General features: G+C 38.3%; 1 protein-coding gene across 4 annotated transcripts in view; it reads right to left on the reverse strand.

Annotated features, from left to right (window-relative positions):
• The window catches only part of cacna1ia (calcium voltage-gated channel subunit alpha1 Ia), a 198,932-nt gene that overhangs the window by 128,615 nt on the left and 46,084 nt on the right, over positions 1-24,233 (reverse strand). For all 4 annotated transcript variants that reach the window (XM_036213306.1, XM_036213305.1, XM_036213304.1 and 1 more), the window contains exon 2: positions 12,746-13,010. In XM_036213306.1, coding sequence (XP_036069199.1) covers positions 12,746-12,993 — 248 coding nt within the window. In that variant the 5' untranslated portion in view covers positions 12,994-13,010. The remainder of the gene's footprint in view (positions 1-12,745; positions 13,011-24,233) is intronic.

Below are 24,233 nucleotides of genomic sequence, written 5' to 3' on the forward strand. Positions count from 1 at the left end.
TTTCCTCAATACCTTTTGTAGCATTTCTGGATGTTGAGAATAAGTTGGTTTAACCATTAAAATCACCAGCGCTTCAGTTTCAGTGTTTGTCCTAACTCTTTAACCGCTTACACAAATAATGTGATTCCAGCAGATTCTGATATGAAGATAAGCAGCTTTGTGTACTTATAGAAGTGATGTTCTTATGCAATAAATTATGTTATTGTGTTGTTATACAACTGTTACTAGATGACCAAGCAGGTGTGAATAGAAACCAAAGAAAAAAACAGCCAACTTCAAACTGTTCTAGCTCGGCAAATTCATTTATTTGGTCTCATAAGAACCGGGGAAGGCCTCCTGACGCCGTTTTCAAAACTCTAATATATAGACAGGAACATTTCCTGTAGCCAATCAGAACAGAGCATTTAGAAAGAGAGCGCCTTCAAATGAGGATGAGAAATCAGATGCTCTGAAACAAGACAGAAAAATAAAGATGTGAAGAAAAAGACTAAAATATCCCAACAAGACAATTATTTGAAATGTAAACATTGAAACTCGAACAGGAAAGAAAAAAATAAATAACTGAGCAAAATTACAAAACATTTAGCATCCTCACAGCAACACTTGTGTTGCATGTCGGTCCCAAGTCGATAGGAAAAGCTGCTTTTCTGCGAGTCAGAATGAGCTGATTTATGTTGATTGTCATGACACGATCAAAGAATAAGTCAAATAGAGTGTATTAAGGTATCGCCGGTGACATTTCCGATGTTCACACCGCCCTTGGAGACGTGCATTCGAGCGACCACTTTCAATGAAAAGTTTACTTGAATGTTTCATGCTTCTGCGTTCAAAGTTTTGCGTGGCTGCGTAGATTTTTTCAGTCAGTTTTTGGGCCAAGACTTGCGCCCATTGAACACTTGCTCAGAGTTAAACCAGGTTGAAATTTGACCAATCAGGAATTTGGTAGTGATATATAGATGACGGTTAATACAGATATACTTGCATTCTGTGTAATCTGGATTTTTTTTTTGTTAATCTGTAAAATTGTGTAATTAATTCACACACCAGCTAAGGTCCTTTAAAGCTTTTTTTTAAAATACTATTTATCTTCTTTCTTCTTTTTAATTTTATTTATCTTCTGCAACTGTGTATTGAGGTTGAACAATCCTTCTGTCCAAAAACAATTATTATTCCATAACTAACAATTTGCGCTTGTTTTCTGCACCAGTTTGACTTATTTATGCACAGGCATGTTTAATACTGTTAGTAATATTTCATATTTACCATTTATAATGCATTACCCACAGGCAGAGCATTAGAATATGATTTTCAAAAGGATATGGTTGATTAATTTGAAATTGTGTCTCTTGGCAGTTTGATTTAGCTTTGTCGAAGTGTAAACACATTGTAAAACGTGAGCAACTTCTTTAAATGGTTTAAAGTGTTTCTAACAAATAAAGTTGTTTTTTATATTTATTACATATACATTTCCCTTCAGCTCTAATTATTCTGCGATTCCATTTTTGTTCTCATTTTCAAACTTGAATGAATTTACACAAACGTCTTCATCTTTTCATGCTTCAGCTGAGTCAACATCTTGTATTCATTATGCAGAGACATGCCTGCGCACTGAGAAGAGGCTGATTCCTAATAATGTGCAATAGATCGTGGATTTTGTGACGTGTCATGTAATTCAAGGGGAGGTTTTTGACATAATTAAGAACAGAGGATGGAGAGTGACTCCAGTTGTTGAACTAATGCATTCTTAGCTGTTGTGTTCTTGCCAAAGTGTAAGATGAAGTCGGGACTGGCATATGGAGTGGCAGATGTTCCTCCACGTCTTTACTTCACTGAGCAGAAGTCCTACAAATGTCGGCTGAACAAGAGTAGAGATGCATACATGGGGTTTATGCAGATATAAGATAGGCCTTTTTTTTTGTTTGTTTTTTGGTAATACAAGTAAGTCACCACTCAACTTATGAAGCATGTTTTGAGATTGTGAAAGGAAGTCGGAACATCCGGAAAAACCCACCCATGCTCAGGGAGAACATGCAAACTCCAACACTGTCCTTCTCGCTGTGAGACTGTCAATAACTTTGCCAATGAATGTAAATTAAATTCCAAATTAACTTCAAATAAATCAATTTAAATATTACATTAAATGGAGTTAAAATATAAAATGAATGCGTGTGTGGGAAGGCATTTGAGGGCAATAAATAGACATTTACATTTACTGCTACATTAATTTTTGGTAAAACAGAAAATTTCTGATTCTCCATTGCCAGAATCAACATTTTTTATTTATCAGCCAAAAATGAAACAATTCTTTACACTATTACTGCTCTCTGTCGACTTGGGAAACCACTATCCCAGGCACATTGGCTGAACAGCCTCTTCCACATTCCTGATCTACTAACATTTCCACTGCAATGTTTTCATATCAAATATTTGTTCATTTTGTTTTACAAAGATTTTTGGGAAAAATGCACTGAGGATTTAGATGGTTAGCAAAGTATTTGTAAATAAAAACTTGAACTTGGTTTAAAGTTACAATAAAAGTGTCTTTGTTGATGTTATCCAACAATCTCGTTTAAACTATGTCAAACTACTACCATGATTAGGAGTCACAGGAAAAGATAACATAGCAGTGTTTCCGCTTTATATATATATGCGCAAAATTTTATAAAAATTCTAGAAATGTCGAAAAACCATAATTTACCAATTCCATTAAATCCTAAAAATGCAAATAAACACAAACCAACTCACTTGGTAAGTCATTATATCCATGTTTCCATTAGTCAAATTTATTACCGCAAATCCAGTTTGCTCAGTTTCATAGTAAATGGAAATGCAGATATTGAGAAATTGAGATTTAAGAGGTTCTAGAAAAATAGTAGAGCCACTCATCCGTTTTGGTCATTATATGTGAGAAAAACATGTACACCTTTACTAAGAACTCTCAACATTACCCTCCAGTAGGTAATAATGGAGCTCTTCAATGGCGTTTTTAAATGAGTGTAAAGCCACACATCCAAGAGTCCTTCAGATCCTCACACATCAGATGCATCACAGCGTGTACTTTCATTTGACACTCAACATTAAGTGTCTTTAACACAAACTGGGAAGGATGTGAATTTAGAGCAGGACATCACTGACTGTAGTGACATTTCAACAAATAGATTTCTTGATTCAGGATTAAGATAATTTGCACTTTTAGGGATATTGTAATAAAAATCATGAGTTAAGTTTAGACTAACACTGAACTAGTAGTACATAAACTAGAAATAAACTGCTGCCTTTGCTGTTTATTCTGGGAAGAAAGCAGTATGTGTTTCACATCTAAAGCAGGGATATGAAGCATGTTCAAGTACGCACATTTTTGAACGTATGTTTGGCCCATGGTGTTCACACTGGAGAAGGAGGGAGGGGCTTCTTCCTCTTCCTATTACTATTTCTACTGTTTACTACATGTCCACCAACTACAGTTGGAAGAGGAAGGGAAATGTTGAAGCGGTGCAAATCTCATGAATCTTGCTCCAGGCTTTTTCTTTCTTCTTCATCAGGGGTGTCCAAAGTCAGGCCTCGAGGGCCGGTGTCCTACATTTTTTTCCAACCAACCCGCCACTGAAGCTCCTTATTGGCCAAACACACGTGATCCAGGTAATCAGCAGCAGATAGGGCAGGATTCCTGGAAAACCAGCAGGAGGCCGGCTCTCCAGGCCTGGACACCTATGTTCTTTGTGAAAGACTTGGTGCCATAGATCACAGCTATTCATTTTTCCTCTGTGATCAATGTTGAAATAGCACTTCTGTGAATTAAAAGGGACACCATCCATACATAATTACCAAATCTGAGTCTCTGATTGGTCAAAGTTTGACCTGGTTTAACTTTCAACGTGCGCTCAATGGCCACCCAAAAATGGTCATAGAAACTTGCATAGCTATGCATGAATGTGAGAATTTTGAGCATGGAACCCTAAAACATGCATTTACATTGACTTTTTATCATTTGTGGCCCCATTTGAATGTACCTTTTGCTCACACTGCATCTGGTCTGGCTCCAGTGTGAACGTCAGAGTGGTCTAGCTATGGCAGATGTCTCACATAGGCTATGAAATGGACCAGATCCAGTGTGAGTCTGTTCAATAATACTAGACAAGGTCTTTAGACACCTTTTTTTTAATAAAGTGGTTATTGGAGCCTGACAACACAATAAAATTGAGATAAATTGTTTTAATTATCAACACTCCTGCAAACATGCATGACTATTGTGAAAAGAAGGTACCATTGTCATAGTAATACTCCATTTAAATCCCAAAAGCTAGAGCTTTCAATTCAAGTTTGTTAGAAGGTCCAAATATAACAGGTGGAAAATAGATGAATTCACCATCCAAAGTGCCTTCAAATTAAACAGTTGCTTGGTTTAAATGTAGGCAGTTTGATAAAATAGAAATAAGTCCTCTCCCTGACTGGAGCTTTTCAAATGACTTATTTTTCTTAGCAAGCTCGGCTTGGCTTCGGCAGCCTCACAGTTGTCATTATCAAAACCCGTGAGATGCACATTTCAAAGCTTTTTCTCTCCAGAACATTCCAGCAAATTAGGTGCAATGGGCTTCCCCACACAGTTGCTCTATAAAAATCTAATGATTGTGAGAGTTCTGGACTGGTTTTTGGCCCGTGATTTCCTCATGTGTAACATGGTTAAGAGATAATCAGATTTATGCTTTGTGAAGTAGGACTGCTAGAAGGATGGATGTTCAGGTTTGTTCTGGCAGACTAGGAAAACATGAGAGGAAGAGCTGACAAGGTTTGAGAAAAATTAAGAGTACAGACATCCATAAGGCCTCCTAACTTCTGCTTTCATTAATTATAGTGTTTGAAATTTGTAATCCTTGATTAAAAAATACAATTGGCAGTAGAATAGAATCCAGACCAGTGGAAAAACTCACTTGCAGATGTATGGATTTGTGTAGGAAATCAGCTCTCATCCTGTAATTAAGTCTTAAACTTAATCACTTCCAAAAACACCAAAGGGTCAAACAGAAAAAAAATCAGAGATTCTAAAAAGGTCTGTAGTTAATTTACACTGCGTCATTAACTATTGAAAGGTCCCCTAAAGATTGGCCAAAAGGAACTGAAGATTCCACTGAGGTTCTTGGATAATCAATTAAATTCACAAATTATCATTATCATGGCTAATAAAATGTCCGTGTGTATTTAGGCTAAAAGGAATAAGAAGAAATGAGAAAAGAAAAGCTTTCTTCATGTTTTCCCATTTAAACTGCAGCTTAAACACCTTAAGTGTTAGAAGTTCTTTCTGAGGCCCCCTGGAAGGAAGAAGTCTTAATAAAAAGAGTTATAGGAAATTCAAAACTTTATCGACCCCATGATCCCAAAAAGGATTAAGCAAGTTTAAGTGGATGGATGTTTGGAGGAATGTAAATATATTCAATAGTCATAGCTATCTCAGTAAAATGACTAACTATGGGTGTGCTAACCTCAATATAACGTTATAGGCATCAATTATAAGAATAAAAATGTCAGTAGTAGATCATCATTGGGATGTACATTAATGTACATTTTTTTGCACAGGATGATTTTGCCTCAAATTCTCCAGTAACTGTGTTATTGACAGTATGTCACTACCAGCACTATCAGAGCTCGGGTTGTCCAGTAAAATCACAAAACATTCAGAAAAATGAGGGAATTTTGCTAAAACATGAGGTAGGAGGTAATGTAGGATTGCTATATATTGTCTTAAAATTAGTGAATCTAATTTATGGCTCCCTTAAAGACCCACTACAATGAAACTCATGTTTAACATGTTTTTGTCTCATCATGGGTGATTTCTGAATATTTTTGTTGCACCACTAATGTTAGCTTGGGGTTGTGAGGAGCTGTAAGCTAGCTGGAGAGTGATTGGTTGATGGGATCGTCAGAACCTCACTTCCATGCCACTCAACTCAAAGGTGAATTTCTAATGTACTCCTGTCGCTCTCTAGAAAGTGACACGTTTTTTTTTTTTTTTAATTTGCCTAAAAACAGCATAATCCGAATAAAAAAAACACTGCTTTTACAATAAAGCAAAAGCTCCTTCAAGAGGAACTTTAAATGCAAACAAGATTTGCACAAAGCTAATGCAGTTACAGCGCAAACAAGACTATAAAAAGCCAAAGCAATAACCTCTAAGAAGAAGTGAAGGCACGGCTGTGTGACCTTGTACAGAGTCACTTTGACAGTAGTTTAAAATCACCGTCAGCACTACATCGTGTTTTGAAACCAAATAGTCTAATGTTGCACTGGTGTTGAAACATCATAAAGCTTGAGTGTCAGTCTGTGTCTGTGGTAGCCTCTCTAGAGAAGGAGGTTCATGTGCAGACTATATGTACTCATGCTGGCACCATTGGGGTCACTCCATCAACTGTTAAACACTGGAGATGTTGCTGGTAACACCTAAATAACTCTCGCGCTCTGAGATCCCGTCACTCCTTAAATTAGCTGATTCGGTACTTGTATATCACATACACACCCTTGGCATGCAGTATTTGGGCACAATCAGTAAGTAGCAAATACTCGCACCTTATTAACAACTATAGTGTGGTATTAGAGCAACAGCATCACTTGTACATTATAAATGTGTGTAGTTTACATCATCCTTACAAATACTTCACGATATTGTTAAAGTTGTGGCTGCATTAGTTTTGTTTTTATTTAAGTTATGGTTCTTTGTACTTTATTGATTTTCTAGTAAATATTTTTTTGTGTTTTTGTTACACATTTTTCTTGGTTTACTTTTTATGTTGTTCCTCTATACTCCCTCATTGACAGAAAAAGGGCATAGCAACTATTGGGGGCTCATCCGGGATATACTTATCACAGGCACAAAAATTGTACATTCTGTTTCCATTAGGTGTGTGTACAAGCCTCAGGAGAACTGGAATACTCTTCCGCTTCCCGTAAAGTCCCCATATCACAAGTTTTTTATTTTTAAAACCTTTCCCAGTAGTGTTTTAATTATGATAAATTATTATGAAACCAAAATCCCAAAACCTAAATGTCTAAAAAGTAGAGCTGTCAGGCGATTAAAATTCTTAATCGCGATTAATCGCATTGTCCAGAGTTAACTCGCGATTAATCGCAAATTTACATTTGGCCTTTTTTAAAGGAAAAATAATGTGTGGTTCGTGGAATTTAGTAGTTCTACATTAATTATGAAAACAAGAATGGTAAAATTAATAGTTTTCATCAGAAATACTTTATTTTGTAACATTATATTGAGATAAACTTTCTTAACAATAAAAGGCTGTAACATAAAATGCCTAACAAAAGCCCAAGTGCAAGTGAAGGTCATTTTAAATTCAAAACTTCAATCAACGTTCAGTAAAATAAAATTAAAAAAACATCAAAAATAACATTTCCATAACACTTTCATGTTCATTTTTTGTCAGGACCAAATCTTTTCCTCCTCTGCTGAACTACAGTAATAAATGAAATAGAGATTTATCATTTCCAATTAAATTTTGTTTTTTAAAACATTAAAGACTGAGAAAAGCGGGATACACTGTGGATAGTTTGAGTCTGTTACTGCCGCTGCGCAGCGACGTGTCCAGCGGAGCTCACGGATGAATATGCCGGCAGACAGACCGCTATGCTGGGGCTGGATCACGCTGAAACCTCCAGAACATTTAAAACGTCCCCCGGTGAGCTTGCTGTTCGGAACGTCGGGGGTGCGCAGCTCTCGGCGCCGGACGCGAGCCGGTACCACCAGACGTGGTACTGGACGCGAACCGGAGCCGGGTTAGGGTGCAGGAGCTCTCCAGGTCCTAGCGCCGGCCAGTTTTAGCTCGCAGCTCGGTGGTTGGAGACCCGCCCATGATCTAGTGTGAGAGCAGCCGGTGAGTTGGAGAGCGGGACGCCCGCGCGCGGTATGGAAAGGCACGTATGAGAAAGTCCGCGATTAATGCGTCAAAAAAATTGTCGGCGTCAAGCACACGTCAGATTAATGCGTTTTTAACGCAACAAATCTGACAGCCCTACTAAAAAGCCATTGTTCATGTTGATCTGAAGCCTCAGCTTCCAAAATCTCCTCTGAGGGGGGCGTGGCTTTTGGAGCTGAGCTCAGCAGCTCCTTCCGGTTTGGTGCATGTGCAGCAGAGCTGTCTGCGACGTTAGATTGGCAGCAATTTCAAAGGAGAAATACTCGGAAATGCAAAAACAAAATTATTTCTTATTACATTTGTTCTCTTTTATTAGAAAAATGCCACACACGTTAAAAACTAAAAAAAAAAGATTTTCATCGACTTTAAGATCCTCCTCTCTACAACCCTCCACTTCCCTAGAAAACCCAAAAACATGCAGCACCCATGCAGGTCGCCTCCTGTAAAAGTCTGTATGGTAAAGACATCAAGCGTTGCATAGAGCTGCTTTTATCTCCGGCAGAATCAACAGATTTACGTTGATTGCGTAAACCCTTCACTGCTGCGTTGCATTTCAGAGCAAGGTTGCTTTTCTTCACTTCAGAATCCACTGGAATTGAATAGTTGCGGTAGTCGAAAGAATTGAAACTCTGGAGCTGATTAACTGTTGGAAAAGGGTTAAGTATTGGGGCCACTCCAGTATGAAACGAAGTAATACTATAGTTCAGGAAGATCATTGAAATATTATTTTTTCTTTTTTAATTTTAAATAAAAAACATTAAATCTGCCAGTTATTCCCTCAAATGTCCCCTTAGCAGTTAGCACTAAATTTAGCATGATTTTAAAAGCTACATTTATTTGTCTGCAGTTTTAATTATTTGCCTGAGCGAGTGTGAGCTCATCAAAAAATTGTACAGGAAAAACTTTGGTCATGTTAAAAAGACATGTGCATTCAAACTGCCGTTGAAGAGTAATGTACATTTGAGAGAAGGCGCACACAGAGAGCATACATGGAGACTTCAGCTGTCATTAGAGTCAGCCTAAGCCCTCCATCTCCTCTCTCATTTCTCTCGTACTGCAGAGAACTAATAGACTTTGTGTAAGACCTGAGGGAGAAAAAAGATGAGAGTGGAAAAGAAGTAGTGCGGAAGAGTGATGAGGAAGTGGGGATCATTAGAATTAGCATTGGTACAAGTATTAACATTAGCACTGGGATTTATTTTAGTAGCATAAGCTTTAGTATTCTAATGAGTTGTGTTTATTTTAAAAGGGGTTTGTCTCATTAATATTTGCACCTCTTTTAAAAGAAGATTCCCTGAAGGAAAAGGACAGCAGTTCAGATTCTGCTGGAAGCACAGACTCATTAAAAAAAGTGGAACACTAGTAATATCGCAAAGAAGACATAAATGGAGAATCCAGAGGAGAAAACATCATCAAGAAGATGAATCCGAGCAAAACATAAGACTTAGACGGAAGCCATTGTTGAATGAAATAAATAAAGATTTATACCAAAGCGTAATGTCATGCTCTAAAAAATCTTTTCCATTTTATGTCACGACAAAAGAAAATAGTTAACAAAAAAGAACAATAGACAGGAAGCAAAACAAGACGGTGAGAGAAGGGCGGCGGTGAGTCCCAGGTGTGAGTTCCATCCTCAGCAGTAGTTAGGAGCAAGGCACGGTAACGCCTTGGTCATCCGTCACCATGGAGATAATAAGCTGTCAAGGCCAGAGAGGATCATGGGCCACAGATGCTGGTCACTATGCGTGAACACATCCAAAGCCAATCAAAGCATAAAGGAAGAGGGCGAGGTGGACGTGGAGAAAACTGATACTTTATTGATACTTGACTGTTTTGTGGGCAAAAGTAAATAGAAGAGATTCCATAAAAATGTGATGAAATAAGTGGAAACGGATGAATTGCGAGGTTTGCTGAAGGATACTAATTGTATAAAAAAAAGTCATGAAAAATCAGAGTATCAATTCACTGGTCACTTTATTAGAAACACCTGTCCAGTTGGTCATTAACGCAAATTTCTAATCAGCCAATCACATGGCAGCAACTCTAAGCATTTAGGCATGTAGACGTGGTCAAGAAAATCTGTTGTAGTTTAAATCAAGGATTAGAAAGAAGAAATAAGTGACTTTAGATGTGGTTGTTGATACCAGATGGGCTGTTTGAGTATTTCAGAAACTGTCAATCTGCTGGGATTTTCACTCACAACCATCACTAGGGTTTAGAGAGAATGGTCAGAAAAAGAGTAAATATTCAGTAAGCGACAGTTCCATGGGTGGAAATGCCTTGTTGAGGCAGGGTAGAATGGCCAGACTGGTTCCAGCTGATAGAAAGGCAACAGCAACTCAAATAACCACTGGTAAAAACCGAGCATCTCTGAACGCACAACATGTCCAACCTCGAGTCAGATGGGTTACAGCAGCAGAAGACGAGGAAACTGAGGGTACAATTCACGCAGACTAAACAAAATTAGAAAATAGAAGATTGGAAAAACATTGTTTCGTCTGATGAGTCTCCATTTCTGCTACAACATGTGGATGGTAAGGTCCGTATTGGACCTCAACAACATGAAAACATGGATCTATCGGTTCAGACTGGTGGTGGCGGTGTAATGGTATGGGGGACATTTTCTTGGCATACTTTGAGCCCCTTAGTACCGATTGAGCAAAAAGCTGCATCATAAATTGTTTTAAATGTCCTTTGTGTTTTTACCAACTAAATGTTTCCATAAAAACTCTTGGAGTTTAAAGCAACATAGTTTTATTGTTCAAATTACTCATATTTTTTTCTGTTTTATGGAATTCAAGGGGAGTACATGTGCAGTCTATGGAGTAGAAACTGTTGCACATAATTATGGTTTGAGAACTGATCCACAGATTTGGAAACTGATGATGAAAAAAAAATCCTAATTAAAAAAACGGACTCTATAAGAAAATGAGAGTTCATCTGTGACGTGATATGTTGAGCGTTTAAAAGAGAGAGCGGGTTTGGGAGCGGTGCAGCACTGAGAGGTGCTCCTGGAACTCTGCTGCAGGCGAGCGTGGGAGAACATCGTTTTGTACGCGCGAGTGTGTGTTTTTGTGTATCGCTGAAGGCCTCTTACAGCTACTGAGAGGTGGACACAATTATTGATCTGCAACAAGACTGGGAAACGGCCACTTAGTGCCCCCTTCAAAACCCGCAAACGAAATGAGACTCAGAACAGACTGGACTGACCAGGAGGAAAAGGTTCTTTGATGACAGAGAAATTTGACCAGTTTGAAAATGAAGTAGCAATTTTGGCCAATATTTCTTTAAATAAAGCAATTTATTTTAATACATTTTAAATGATCATAATTGTAGGCTTTGTTATTAAACTTTTTTATGTTTGGAGATTGTTTTAAGTGTAAACTTATTCTGTTCCACAGTCTTGCTCCACATAAATAACACATTTTTTTGTGGTTTTACATTACTTCTGCATAATAAATTTACATTTTTCCCCTGAAAAGATATTTTTCCTCTTCAAATGAACAACTTTCGTAAATTTAGGGCTCATTTTTGTTTTCTGCTTTGACTAATATTTAAGCTGTACAGTATTCTACCACATCACAAAGTCTCGTGTCTCTTACAAAGCAGTCATGTGACTTGTGTCAGATATTTCTCAGTTTGAGTGTTTCCTCTTTTTAATCTCTAAACCACAAGAGAAAATATTGTTTTAGATGAATCACTTGAAGCTTGTCCATCAGGATTTCAGCTTGTGAAGCTGCTCACAATTTAAACATGTTTTTTTTTTTTCTTTTTTTTTTTTACATAGGTGGAAACTGTCACACACACACACACACACACTTGAGTCTTGGATGCAACAGATTTATCCTGCCAGGTGCTTGACATGAAAAAAAAGATGTGTTACATTGTGTCCTTGTGTGCAAAAAACTGTGTGTGCGTGTTGTTGCATGCAGACAAGATAAGAGTAGTCCAAGCCTGCTAAAATATCAAATACAAAGGTCACACTGTTCTGTTCTGTCCCTTTGTCTGCCAACATCTTTTATCTTTGCCAATGAAATTCTGTTTGCTTGTTTGCTTGTAGTAATACAGACACAAATGAGGAGTGCAGTAAAAACACTGACTTTCACCTCATGACTTTACAAAAAAAACTTTCTATCAGAATGAAAAGAGATAATTGGACTTTAATTTATGCTTCAAGGAGAAACAAACCAATCATCAAAAATGATTTTAAAAAAGCACAGAATGTCAGCCCAACTGAGTTATGCTGTATTTGTTAGAATTTTTTATTTCAGTAGCAGCAGCTTGACTTTATGCCACCTTTAAAATGTCATTTCCGAAGAATAAAAGAAACACGACTTTAAACATGTCAACAGAAACTCAGCATGTTTGTGTCTGTTTCTGGTGTTAAAAAGGATCACCCTTACTCCCACCGCCATGCGTCTCACACTGGCAGCAAACACGACCACCTGTTCAGAGCTTAAGCTGAAAGCCCATCCACAAGCACGAGCACACAAAAGAGCATGTTACACTTTCCGAGCTGCGCAATGCTGCGTTTCGTTAGACGTCAAACACACTTACTTTGAGGAGACTCATATGCTGGCGGATGCAAATCCACAGGATAAGGAGGTGGGAGTTGATGGGGTGTGATGATGAGGTCAGAGTCATGATGGAGGAATCAAAACTATGAGGAAATAAAATGAGCAAGAGTGAACGTGGGGGAACAAATCTTGACGTAAATCGCAAATAAAGTGTTTAGAATGATGTGAAAACCACGGAAAAGAAAGAAATAATGGATGACACATGGAATGACTTCGTGAATGAGCCATTTCCATCAGGAACCGAAAGGATATGGGCTGGAGACCATACGGATGCACCAGTTGCGAGGACAGGTGGTCTGCTTAAGGCAGAAGAAGACGACAGGCGCCAGCTCAGGGTACGGCACCACCAGGGTGCTTAAGTCACTGACGGTGCTGACATCATCACCAGGACCCACTTCCTCAATGATGTCATCAGCCTGAGCCGAGCCGTACTCCTCAATCTGCCCTGGCCCTGCTGGGGAAATGCATCCCAGCGGCACAGGACCGTCCTCGCTCGTCATGGCAACGCCGTTGATATCTGAAACACAGGGGCAAGCGACGAGATTACAAACATGAAAAGTTGTTTTTTCATTGTTCGTGAGTTCACAAAAAAGTTCAAAAACTCATTTCTGTCTTATGACAATGAGAGAGCGTCAGAGGTCATTACAGTTATTTTACCCTGGGGTGGCAAAGGGCTCTAAAATTTGACAGAAACTTCCAGACTAAGAGCAGATGTGTGCATGTTTTGGTAATCCACCTCATACGAAAAAGAAATAACAGGGAATCTGGACAGAAACAAGCTTTAATTTAGTTTAAAAATCAATATATATATTTTAGAGAAGAACAATTTAGAGTTTGTATTCCAAAAATGTGTTTTTTTTCTTCTCATGTAACGCCAATTGCACCAATGAGTTGATGTCCATCAGGGAAAAATGCAACATCAGAGAAAATAACTGTCCGACTCGGAAAACACATTTGCACTAACGTAGCTGACTGGCGACTATTGATGACGTCATCAAGATGGGCGTAACGTCCAAATTTAAAGACACTATTTTTTCATAACGATGCATTTGTCCAGGTAGGAGAGGAATTAGGATTTGGCCAAACTTTCTGCACCCAAAGGTCAATTTACTTGTAGTGCACCGACTATAGGTAGAGACCAGTATTACAGGAAAAAAAAAACATTAATAAGGATTATTAATATAATTCATTTCAGTTTGGCTGGCCAGTTTAAATAGCTTAACGGGCCTCATATGGCCCACTTTGCCCGCCACTGGTCCATAGAAGGTCCTGTGACAGACTGGCGTCCTGTCCAGGCATTGCCCTGATTTCATCCAACGGTAGCCGGAACAAGCTCTGGCAACCCCATGACCCCAAAAAAGATAAAGCAAGTTAGGAAAATCTATAAATGGATGGTACAGAATACAACATGGAGACAAATTAGCATAAAAATATTGTCTGTTATCAGAAAAAAAATTATCCTTTAACTCATTAAAGCAGTAAAACACTTCGGCCGCTAGCAGCCACAGCTTCACTGAACGTTCAGCAGCACACAGGACTTGCTGGTCCTCTTTCTTTAAACTGCCAGCCAAGCAAGGCAGCCGGCAAGAGGCATGCGGCCAAGTAAAGACTGGACATATGCACCGTCTTGCGCGCAACACTCATTCATTTGAAAAACACACTTTCTTCCTGGTTCCTTCGCCCAGACACATATGGCCAAGATATTAATGTTTGCCAGTATTGGGTAGATGCGAGATTAGGAGGCAGATGTGTTGTTATTTGAGCTTTTCCTCAGTTTAGTGCTAACATTTTGGCAGAAAAAAATATCTTTGTGTGGATGTGTGAGAGCAGCAGTAAATGTCGTTTCACAGAAAATCTAACAGGATAAACAGCCAGTGAAGGAATCAACATTTTTCTCTCAAAAATTAATATTAAAGGTTGTTCATCAGTACTCAATAACATGGGACAGTAATGAGTTTTGTGAGTTGTCCCCAACCTTTTTCAGGCCACAGACTGGTTTAATGTCTGACAATATGTCCAGTAAGGTTAAAGTTGGGACCTGATTTTTTTTTTTGTTTTTTTTGTCCAGTAATTTTCCTGATGGAACCATAAAGTGATAGATTTTCTCTTAACCCATAACTGTCAAAACGGAAGCCAAAAACTTGTACGTCAACTGCAGCCTTGTCCGACTTTAAGGTTAAATACAAAAAAAGGTTATTTTTTATGTATAATAATAAACATGATTCCACTGTTTGAACAACTTTATTAGCAGCATCCTCCTAACATTAGACAGCCAATTGCTGAATATATTATTCATTATCATCACGGTGTGTGGGAACAGCTGTCGCAACAGTTTGGAGAAAAGACTCCTGGTTTGTGTCTGTTAAATATAGCTTTCTTTTATTTTGAAGTCAAAGGCTCGTTTCTGTTTCCCCATCGACTCTTTTCAGCAAAAATAATTTTTCCTAAAATGCTTGTTTTTTTGTTAACTTTGCTAGCTAAGAGTTTTTTAGCGGTGAGCGCAGCCACTTTGACAGAGTAGAGGATGGATTTTCAACAAGTGAACTAGTGATTTGACATGCGCTTGGTGGGGCTAATCCAGTAGTTTTTCAAAATAAAACTTCCTTCAGAATCAGAAACAAATAAAACGAAAAAAAGTAGGTTTTGTACTAACTATCTCAAGAATTGGTACGCAACCTGGCGACAAGGAACCACTGAGCTATCTTATGTTCACACCGGCTTTGGCAACGCAGGTTCAAACGACCACTTCCAATGAAATGTTTGTGTAAACGCTCATATTTGCACATTTCAGGCTTTCCTGTTCATAATACTTACATTTACGAATCACTACACAAGGTTTTAAGTCAGTTTTCAGGTCCTACATACGAAACGGAGGCAAATGGCATGCAGCCACAAGACATTGAGCAATAACAGGTCTGTGATGAATGCACGTTCAATGTTAAACCAGTCAGGGACTTGGCTTTGGTAATGTCGTATGGGTAGTTTCTTTTTTAGTTCACAGAAGTACCAAGTGTTTATAAATTGATCATGAAGGAGAAATTAATAATAGCGGTTTGTGCCCAACTGTCATAAATCGGAATAAAGTTCATTCATTCATTTTTCAAACCTGTTTTTCTCCCATTCGCGGTCACTGGGGTGCCGAGGCCTAACCTGGCTACTTGTGGGTCAAGGCAGTGTACAGCATTGACAGGTCACCAGTCTGTCACAAGGCCACAATCATACATCCATACACACTTGTATTCACACCTAGGGACGATTTAGAGTCACCAATGAACCTATGAAGAATGTTTTTGGACGATAGGAGAAACCCACACATGCACGGGGAGATCATGCAAGCTCCACACAGAAAGGTCCCCAGTTGGTGGTTCTGTTTCAGGTCCCCCAGCTGGGACTCGAACTGGGGCCTTCTTACTATGAGGCAAGAGTGCTAACCACTGCTCCTCCATGCAGCACGGAACTGAGTTACAAAAGAAAAAGCCTGCTGCTAGATTCAGGAAATTTGAACCGCTTTGACATTTTGCACCAAGCCTCTTCCAACTGTAGGTACATACGCCAGAATCAGGAAGTGATGGTCCAGTGTGAACTCCATATGCTAAAAGGACCCTCAAGAACTTGCATTCACGTTCATGAACATGCCAATTGTGTACGCAGCATTGGGTGAATAAATCTTCTCTAAAATCAGGTAGGTACCACAAAACAAGTATCAGGTAGTAGACAAGGATGTACAAACACAGAAAACAGATCATCTCTGTATTTTACTTTCTGGATTCTGCCAAGAAAAAACAAGCCTGAGGTGAAGCAGATGGAAGTTTGCTCCAAGTATCGGGACACCCTCCTGCCAATCAAAAAACTCCAAATGATGTGAACATTTGAGCTCGAAAAAAATAAAAGTAACTAAATAGAAAAAAAAATGCCACCCCATTTGTCTTGAATAAGACCTCAAGAATGTTTATTAAAAAAAAGACTCACTGGTAAATTGCTCCCTTCTAAAACCAGCATCCACTGATCTTTTGAGAAATCATAATATTTGGCTTTACCTGGTTTCAGATTTAGGAACAGAAGATAGGAGATTGAAAATGTCAGCGAATTCACCAGGTAATGTGATCACATGTGCCTTATTTTAGGTACTACTGTTAAACAAGCCCTGGAACCAAGACATGGCTTTGTTTTTTCTAATTAGGCTTTTATAGTCGATTTGCTATGGCAAGAGCTGCTTCCTGTGGAGGTAGGAAGTTTACTCTTACTCTGTTGTGTTTTATTTCCCATGACAAAGCCACTATATAACCAGACCCTGCAGCTATTTTGAGCAACCACATCTAAGCAGAGCCCAGCTCAGAAATGCCAGACAGAAGCTTACTTCTTTGTCATGATGTTTATGAGATAAAATATTCCAATAAACTAAGATTCGTTGATCCAAATATTATTTTTTCAGAAGTTAGGTAATCTTCTTGTATTTCTGCTCTTCAATAACGATTGATTGATGTGTGTGAGACAGAGAATCTTAGCGAGAAAGCCTTAGAGATATTCAAAGCCTTAAATGGATGTCTAAGCGCCGACACACACAACACATTCACACTCTCAACATACACACTCTCACACATTAGCACCCTTAATTGCGAAAGCGGATATACAGTCACCCATTTTGCTGCACTATGAGCTAAGGCCTGCGATGAGCCATGAAAAAACTTGCTTCCCCCTCCCACACGCACTCACTGCGACAGTGTGAGACAGGCGCAGAAAGAGGCTGGATGGAAAACAACAGCAAAAACATACTATGAGAGGTTTAAAAAACACATCGTTCCTTTGCTTCTTTATGGACTCTCCAAAATAAAAAGAAATCCATAAAATTATGGGTTTTTTTTGTATTTCGGAGACTGTTTCAATGACTTCAAAGTTTTCATATAGCGTACCCAAGAGGACTGAGATGATAACTTGATACAAAATGATGAAACTGTAAGAGTATTTTCCCTCATAAATGATCTCACCTGAGTTAGCTGGCGCACAACTAAATCTCAAATATCTTCAGAATTAATTTTTGGTTTCCTTTTCAAACTATGTGGCATCAAAATGAGAATTTCATGACAGTAAATAAAAAAATGTGTAGTTGTAACCACATATTGAAATGTTTTGGCTCCCACTCAAATCAACTTTTGATCTTTCTAAAAGTGTGCCCAATGGTCTTAAAACTATGACTTTGCTGTTTTTCTCAAAAGTAAAAAAAAAAAAAAAATCTGTTGTTTTCTAGGACATAATTTCTGCAAAACAGCAGTGGGCGAGTGGGCAGGACTCTTATTGTAAGCCAGCACTCATTTCCCATCATCCCTTTGTTTACACTCTCTCCCACTAGCATATAACCCCTTACAATGTCAAGCTAACATTAGTGGTGCAACAAAAATAGCGAGCAATATTGCAGCTATCCAGTTTTGAACCAGATGGTGGCTCAGATGAAGAAAATAAAGACACACATGGATATATTTGTTCTCAAGTAGCAGCTCTAAAACTGTAGCGAGGGACCTCTGGTCACATGTAAGATGGTGCCAGAAAAAATCTCCAGCCGGAAGCGGAAATATCGCAACTTTTGTCGGTCGCATAAGCAGATTCCCTAAACTTTAAAAAATTATATTTTAAATACGTTTCAAAACTCTCAGTTTTAACCTTTTAAATACAAATAACTGTAACTTTCTAGCAGTTTAGTGGACAAGATGCTCTCCAAATGGGATAGAGAACGTTAACTGTTTTATTTCTGTCAAGTCAATATTAACAAGTGTTCAAATTTGTATAACTACACCCGTTAACCTCTGGATTAAAAGCTGGGGAAATGCCCCTTTTTCTCTGAGAATCAGTTGATCGCATAAGCAGTTACGGTATGTCAAAGGGAAAAAAGGTCGAAAGCGTAAAATGCGGAGTTCCGGTCGAGGACTTCTGGCTATTAATTATCGAGTGCCATATTTTTTTTCTGTGGCCAGATTTTCTTGACTGTAGCAGCAACAGGATTTTTCTAAAACCATTTTTTCTATTCTCCTGATTCACAATGAATTGAATAAAGAAATACTCAAAAATGCGATTTAAATCTTAATTTTCCTCACATATGAGCTCCATCATCAGAAAAATGCTACAAGAACATGTTAAAAACACCAAAAACACAATTTTCATTGGAGTGGGTCTTAAGCCAACAGCAAAAACAGGGAAGAAGGTCTAATATGGATATTGTACATTCTCAAATATTAATTACTATAACTACTGCATCAAATAGTCTAAAATATTATAATTAATCAGGATTATATCTTATGGGAAACAATAAATGTTTGATTTTGATCAAGTTCCTACTGGAAATTGGGGGTAAAAAAACTAAATCCTAGTGCTGCTGCAATGATGGCTGTGAGCTATTTGTGTTCATAGTGTTGAACGTTGGCACACATAATCCTGTTTCTGCCTGCAAAGGTTATTAAAACTGCACCTCTGTAAAGCTGCATTATGACTCTCAGAAGTTATGAGATAAAAAAGAAAATTTAAGAAAAAACGCAGGTTTTATTTGCATCAAATCAAGATATTGCTGCTGAGCGTTTTCCCTCATCTGCTGAGACATTGGTGACATGTGATGATTGCCTGAAGTATAAAGGACACGATTGAAACAGTTTTGGCCTTTGTGGGATGGTTTGGCCCAAACTGTAATGCACCACCGTACTGTCCCAGTTTGTGTGTGTGAGTTGAAGGACCATAATGCACCAATGAACCATTCAAACTCTTACAGTGGTTGACGCTGTTAGAATCACTAGAGAGCAAAATTCCCCTGAGCAAACAGCTTAGGCAACACAAAAAGGATTAACAACACCCACTGTAAAAAAAAAAGAGGCAAACTCACTTCCGTGACATCAATGTCAGGCTTTGCTTCATCCAGTGACCTAAGTCGAACCAGATTTGAGGCCTATTGTTAAGTGATCAAAACAATACATCATTATTATCCCGAGACTCTGAATTTCTGGAGATGGAGCATGATGCGTTTAAAAAGCTGTCACTGACAGGGGGAGTTGGAGCTTAATATGATGCATTGCTTTTTGACTGCATCATAAAATTGCCCTGTAAACTTGATGAATGAGCTGCTTCTATAATGGAGAAGATACTAACCACGACTGTGCATCTTTACTTTGCAGAGCAAAATTTCACGTCTTTTGTTATGAACTGGTTTGTCCATTTATTTGTTGGTTTTATTTGTTGCTATTTGGTTTTGAGAAATTTACAGGCCAATATAAATATATATATATACATACTGTATTTGTATATGTATTTTGTACATATATAGTGGGGCAAATAAGTATTTGAATACCTGAAATTTTGCAAGCTCTCCCACTTAGAAATCATGGAGGGGTCTGACATTTTCATCATTGGTATACATGTCCACTGTAAGAAATATAATCACATTGTATGATTTTTTAAAAATAATTAATTTGTATGCTACTGCTGGAAATAGGTATTTGAACACCTGTATGTTTCACCAGGTTTGCACACACAGAAGGAGGGATTTCGGCCCACTCCTCCACACAGATCTTCTCTAGATCAGTCAAGTTTCTGGGCTGTCGCTGTAAAACAAGTTTGAGCTCCCTCTAAAGATTTTCTATTGGTTTTAGGTCTGGAGACTGGCTAGGCCACTCCAGAACCTTGATATGCTTCTTACAGAGCCACTCATTGGTTATCCCAGCTGTGTTTTTTGGGTCATTGTCATGTTGGAAGATCCAGCCATGACCTGTCTTCAAAGGTCAACCTGTTCCCCAGAATCTCTCAATGCGTGACCCCAGTCATCCTCTCCTAAAAACAGTACAGTCATCTTGTCCCATGTACAGAAAAACACCCCCTTAGCATGATGATACCACCCCCATGCTTCACAGTAGGGGATGGTGTTCTTGGAATGGTGCTCATCATTCTTCTTCCTCCAAGCACAGCAAGTGAAATTAAGACTAAAAGTTCTATTTTGGTCTCCTCTGGCCACATGACTCTATCCCATGACTCCTCTGGATCATCCAAATGGTCACTGGCAAACTTAAGACGGGTCTGGACATGTGTTGGTTTAAGTAGGGGAAACTTCTGTGCCATTCATGATTTCAAACTATGACATCTTAGTCTACTACCATCAGTAACCTTGGAAACTGTGGACTCAAATCTTTTAAAAATCATTGACCAGCTCCTCCCATGTAGTTCTGGTCTGAGTCCTCACCTTCCTTAGGATCACTGAGACCCCACGAGATGGAATCTTCCAAACAGCCCTAGTCCAAAGGAGACTGACAGTCATGTTTAGCTTTTTTTCCTTTTATAATTGTTCTTTTTCCACCTAGCTGCCCCGAAGCGCTTTCCAGCCTTGTGTAGTTCTACAATTTTGTCTTTGGTGTCTTTGAACAGCTCTTTGGTTTGGGCCATGTTACTGTTGTTAGAGTCTTAAGCTTTGTCCGAATTCCCCCCTACTCAATATATAGTGCATTATATAGTGTGTTCATCCTTTTCTAGTACTGTCTAAATCTACAATTGCAAAATCAAGTGCACTAGAAATTTCCCAGGAGTCTTTGCAAAAAACTAGCGTGCATTAATGCTCACCAGATTAGCGAATATAGACCACAATGCATTGCGGTGGAACAATTTTGAACAAAAAAAAAGTGTTTAAATGTGTTTTTTTAATAAACCATTCACATTGTCACCATCAGAACACAATGGAGTCATAAATTGATGTTGTGAAATGTACCTATTGATTTGATTTTGACTTTGTGAAATCGTTGACGTGATATCCGGCGTTTGGAAAAACAAAAGAAAAGTACAGAACATCGTGTCCGAATAGCCTTTAAAATCCAGGGCACTGTATAGTCCCGCAATATATAGTTTTTTAGTAGTTAGGGGTCAGGGAGGGATTTCGGACACAAGTTTACCTTTTTGTATGGTATGGACAGATGTCTTTATGTAGCTAATGACCTGGAACAGGTGCTTCCAGTTAAAGGACTATTAAAGGTGGACAAACCGGTCTTTGAGCGTCAGAATTCTAGCTAATAGACAGGTGTTCAAATACTTATTTGCAGCAGTAGCATGCAAATATATTATTTTTTAAAAATCCTATAATATTATTTCTAGATTTTTATTTTTAGATTAAGTCTCTAACAGGACATGCACATAAGAGGAAAATTTCAGACTCCTCTATGTTTACCGTGGGAGAACTTCCAAAATCACAGGGTGTTCAAATAATTATTTATTATGGTGAAATTATGTCTTAGCTAAGCTCAGTTTTACCTCAAAATGTGTTTTTGTTGTGTGGGTGGAGCCACTGGTGTTTTACATGACACAGTTGCTATAAATATCTTTGAATCAACAAGGTCTATGTAACATTAGCTGGGTCTCAACACTGGGTAAGAAGAACAAATGACTGTGTCATGATGACCCAATTCTGGGTGAACTGCTTCACAAAGACGGGACGATGTCCCAGTGGCTCAGATGTGAACAGCTGTTAGCATGTAGGACCCCAATCAGAAATCCTCCCCAATTCTAAAAAAAAAAAATTGATAGAGAAAAAAATGAGAGCACCCAGTTTACCTTCTAATGCAGGGTAAATTCAGAAGTATTCAGAAGTATCAAAGAACTCTGGACTCGTTTTACAAGATATTACACAAATATTTTCCAAACACAAAATATCAGCCTATCTAGATGTGTAAAAGAAACAGATTGTGGCACAAAGTATCAGCTCCAAACTGGTCAATACAGTATAACTTCTGACATTCGTAATGCAGCTTTACAGAGGTGCAGTTTTAATAACCTTTGCAGGCAGAAACAGGATTATGTGTGCCAAACAAAAGAAGTAATTAAAATTCACAGTCATTGTAACATTTCTTCCTCATCATACTGCATTTTTATTTATATTGCCTTAATTCTGAGTTATCCACATGGCATCCTAGTGAAAAAAGCAAGGCTTGTTTGCATTGATTTTAGTCAGGTAATTAGTTGGCTGGTAAACAAGAAATAAAAACAGGTCTATTTTGTAATTGACTGTCATTTTCCAAAACAGAGCTTCTGTCGCAGACAAACACATTGATTTACTCCCAGTAAGAGTCTGAATGTAATGGCATCAAGCTATCTGTGATAACTATCAGGTACAACTTTTAGTTAGCCTTAGGGTGTGGATGGAGGTTATGATTTACTTCAAAAGTATTGTTCAGGAGAAACAGGTATTTGGGTTTTTGTACAAAACTGAGTATGGTGTTTGTTCAGGGATGTTATGAAAGTCGTGAAGATGAAAACAGCAAAATTGTATCATTTCAATTTAATCAAATGAAATGGTAAAAAAGCATGTGACCTCCCGACACCCAAAAACCCACTAAATTACACATTTAGGCCTTTATGGGTGTTGGGTCACTAAAAAATATGCCAATGAAACAAAAAAATAGGAACCAGATTGCCCTACACCATCTGTATCCCACAAGCTATGTTACACTGCCTTTGGCAACAGCAACTATTTCTGGTGAAAGGTCTATGTAAATGTCTATAAACACGCATTTTGGGCGTCTATGTCCAAAACGTTCACTTTCACATGAAGTAATTTACAACGATTTTTGGGAACTACATTTAACACTATTTAACACTCATTGAAAGTTGAATCAGGTTGAACTTTGATCAATCAGGGACTCAAATTTGGTAGTGAAGTATGAGTAGGGTCCCCCTTAATTCACAGTAGTGCCATCCATTTGAAAATGTATCATGGAGGAGAAATTAATAAGTGCGTTTTGTGACTGGCCAGAAGTATATGACCCTAAATCTTTCATATATTGGAATAAAGCTGTAAAAGAAAAAGTGTGGAGTAAGATTCATGAGATTTGCACCGCTTTGACATTTTGCATCAAACTGAAGGTGACGAACATGCACTAGTAAACAGTAGAAAAAGAAGAGGCCCCTCCCTGCTTGTCCAGTGTGGACTCCATAGACTAAACGCACATTTACGAACCTCCATTCTTGAACACGCTTCACATGCCCCATGTTTCCGTGGCTTCAGGTATATGTATCTACTATGTGCATTTATGCTATAGACATGTGTCTAAACATCAACCTTAGGAGGTAAAGTGAATTAACCAATCTCTGGAAAGCAGCTTGATTGTGGTTTGGTACATGGGTCTGTGTAGAATCAAACTCAAGTGATGTTAAGATGCCATTGCTACAGGCCAAAAATGACTAAACTACACCATAACGCTTCTGAGTATAAACAAATACTGAACGGCGCTCGATGGCAGTTGGTAAAACACACAAGTCTATTACAATGATGATACTTGGATCATTATAGTCAAAAGACTAGGCCCTTTTTTAGAACTTTTGTGACATTGGGAAAAAAATAAATAAACCAGTTGTGGAGCACAAGTAAGAATTCTGAGCTTCTTTGAACTACTCACCAAATGAATAACCAGGAAGGTTTTGAAACAGTAAAACACCTGTTTTTTACGCAACAATATTTTACAAATGTAGTATAAACATGACCAAATACAGTTCAACTGAAAATAAACCCTATAACAATTGATCCTAATTTTCCTTAAAGACCTATTGCAAGAAACTCGGCCCATGTTCGGGTCCCTGTCATGGACAATCATTCCACTAGGGGCAGTAAAAATTGGCTGCTCACATGACATTTCAAAAACTATTAGTGGGAAAAGTTTGGTATTTTTCATTGTGGTGAAAATAACTTATCTATTGCCATTTACTTTTTTAAATTACTACTTGTTGCTTTGAA

The sequence above is a fragment of the Oryzias melastigma genome, linkage group LG8 (assembly GCF_002922805.2).
Source record: "Oryzias melastigma strain HK-1 linkage group LG8, ASM292280v2, whole genome shotgun sequence".
Classification (NCBI taxonomy): Eukaryota; Metazoa; Chordata; class Actinopteri; order Beloniformes; family Adrianichthyidae; genus Oryzias; species Oryzias melastigma.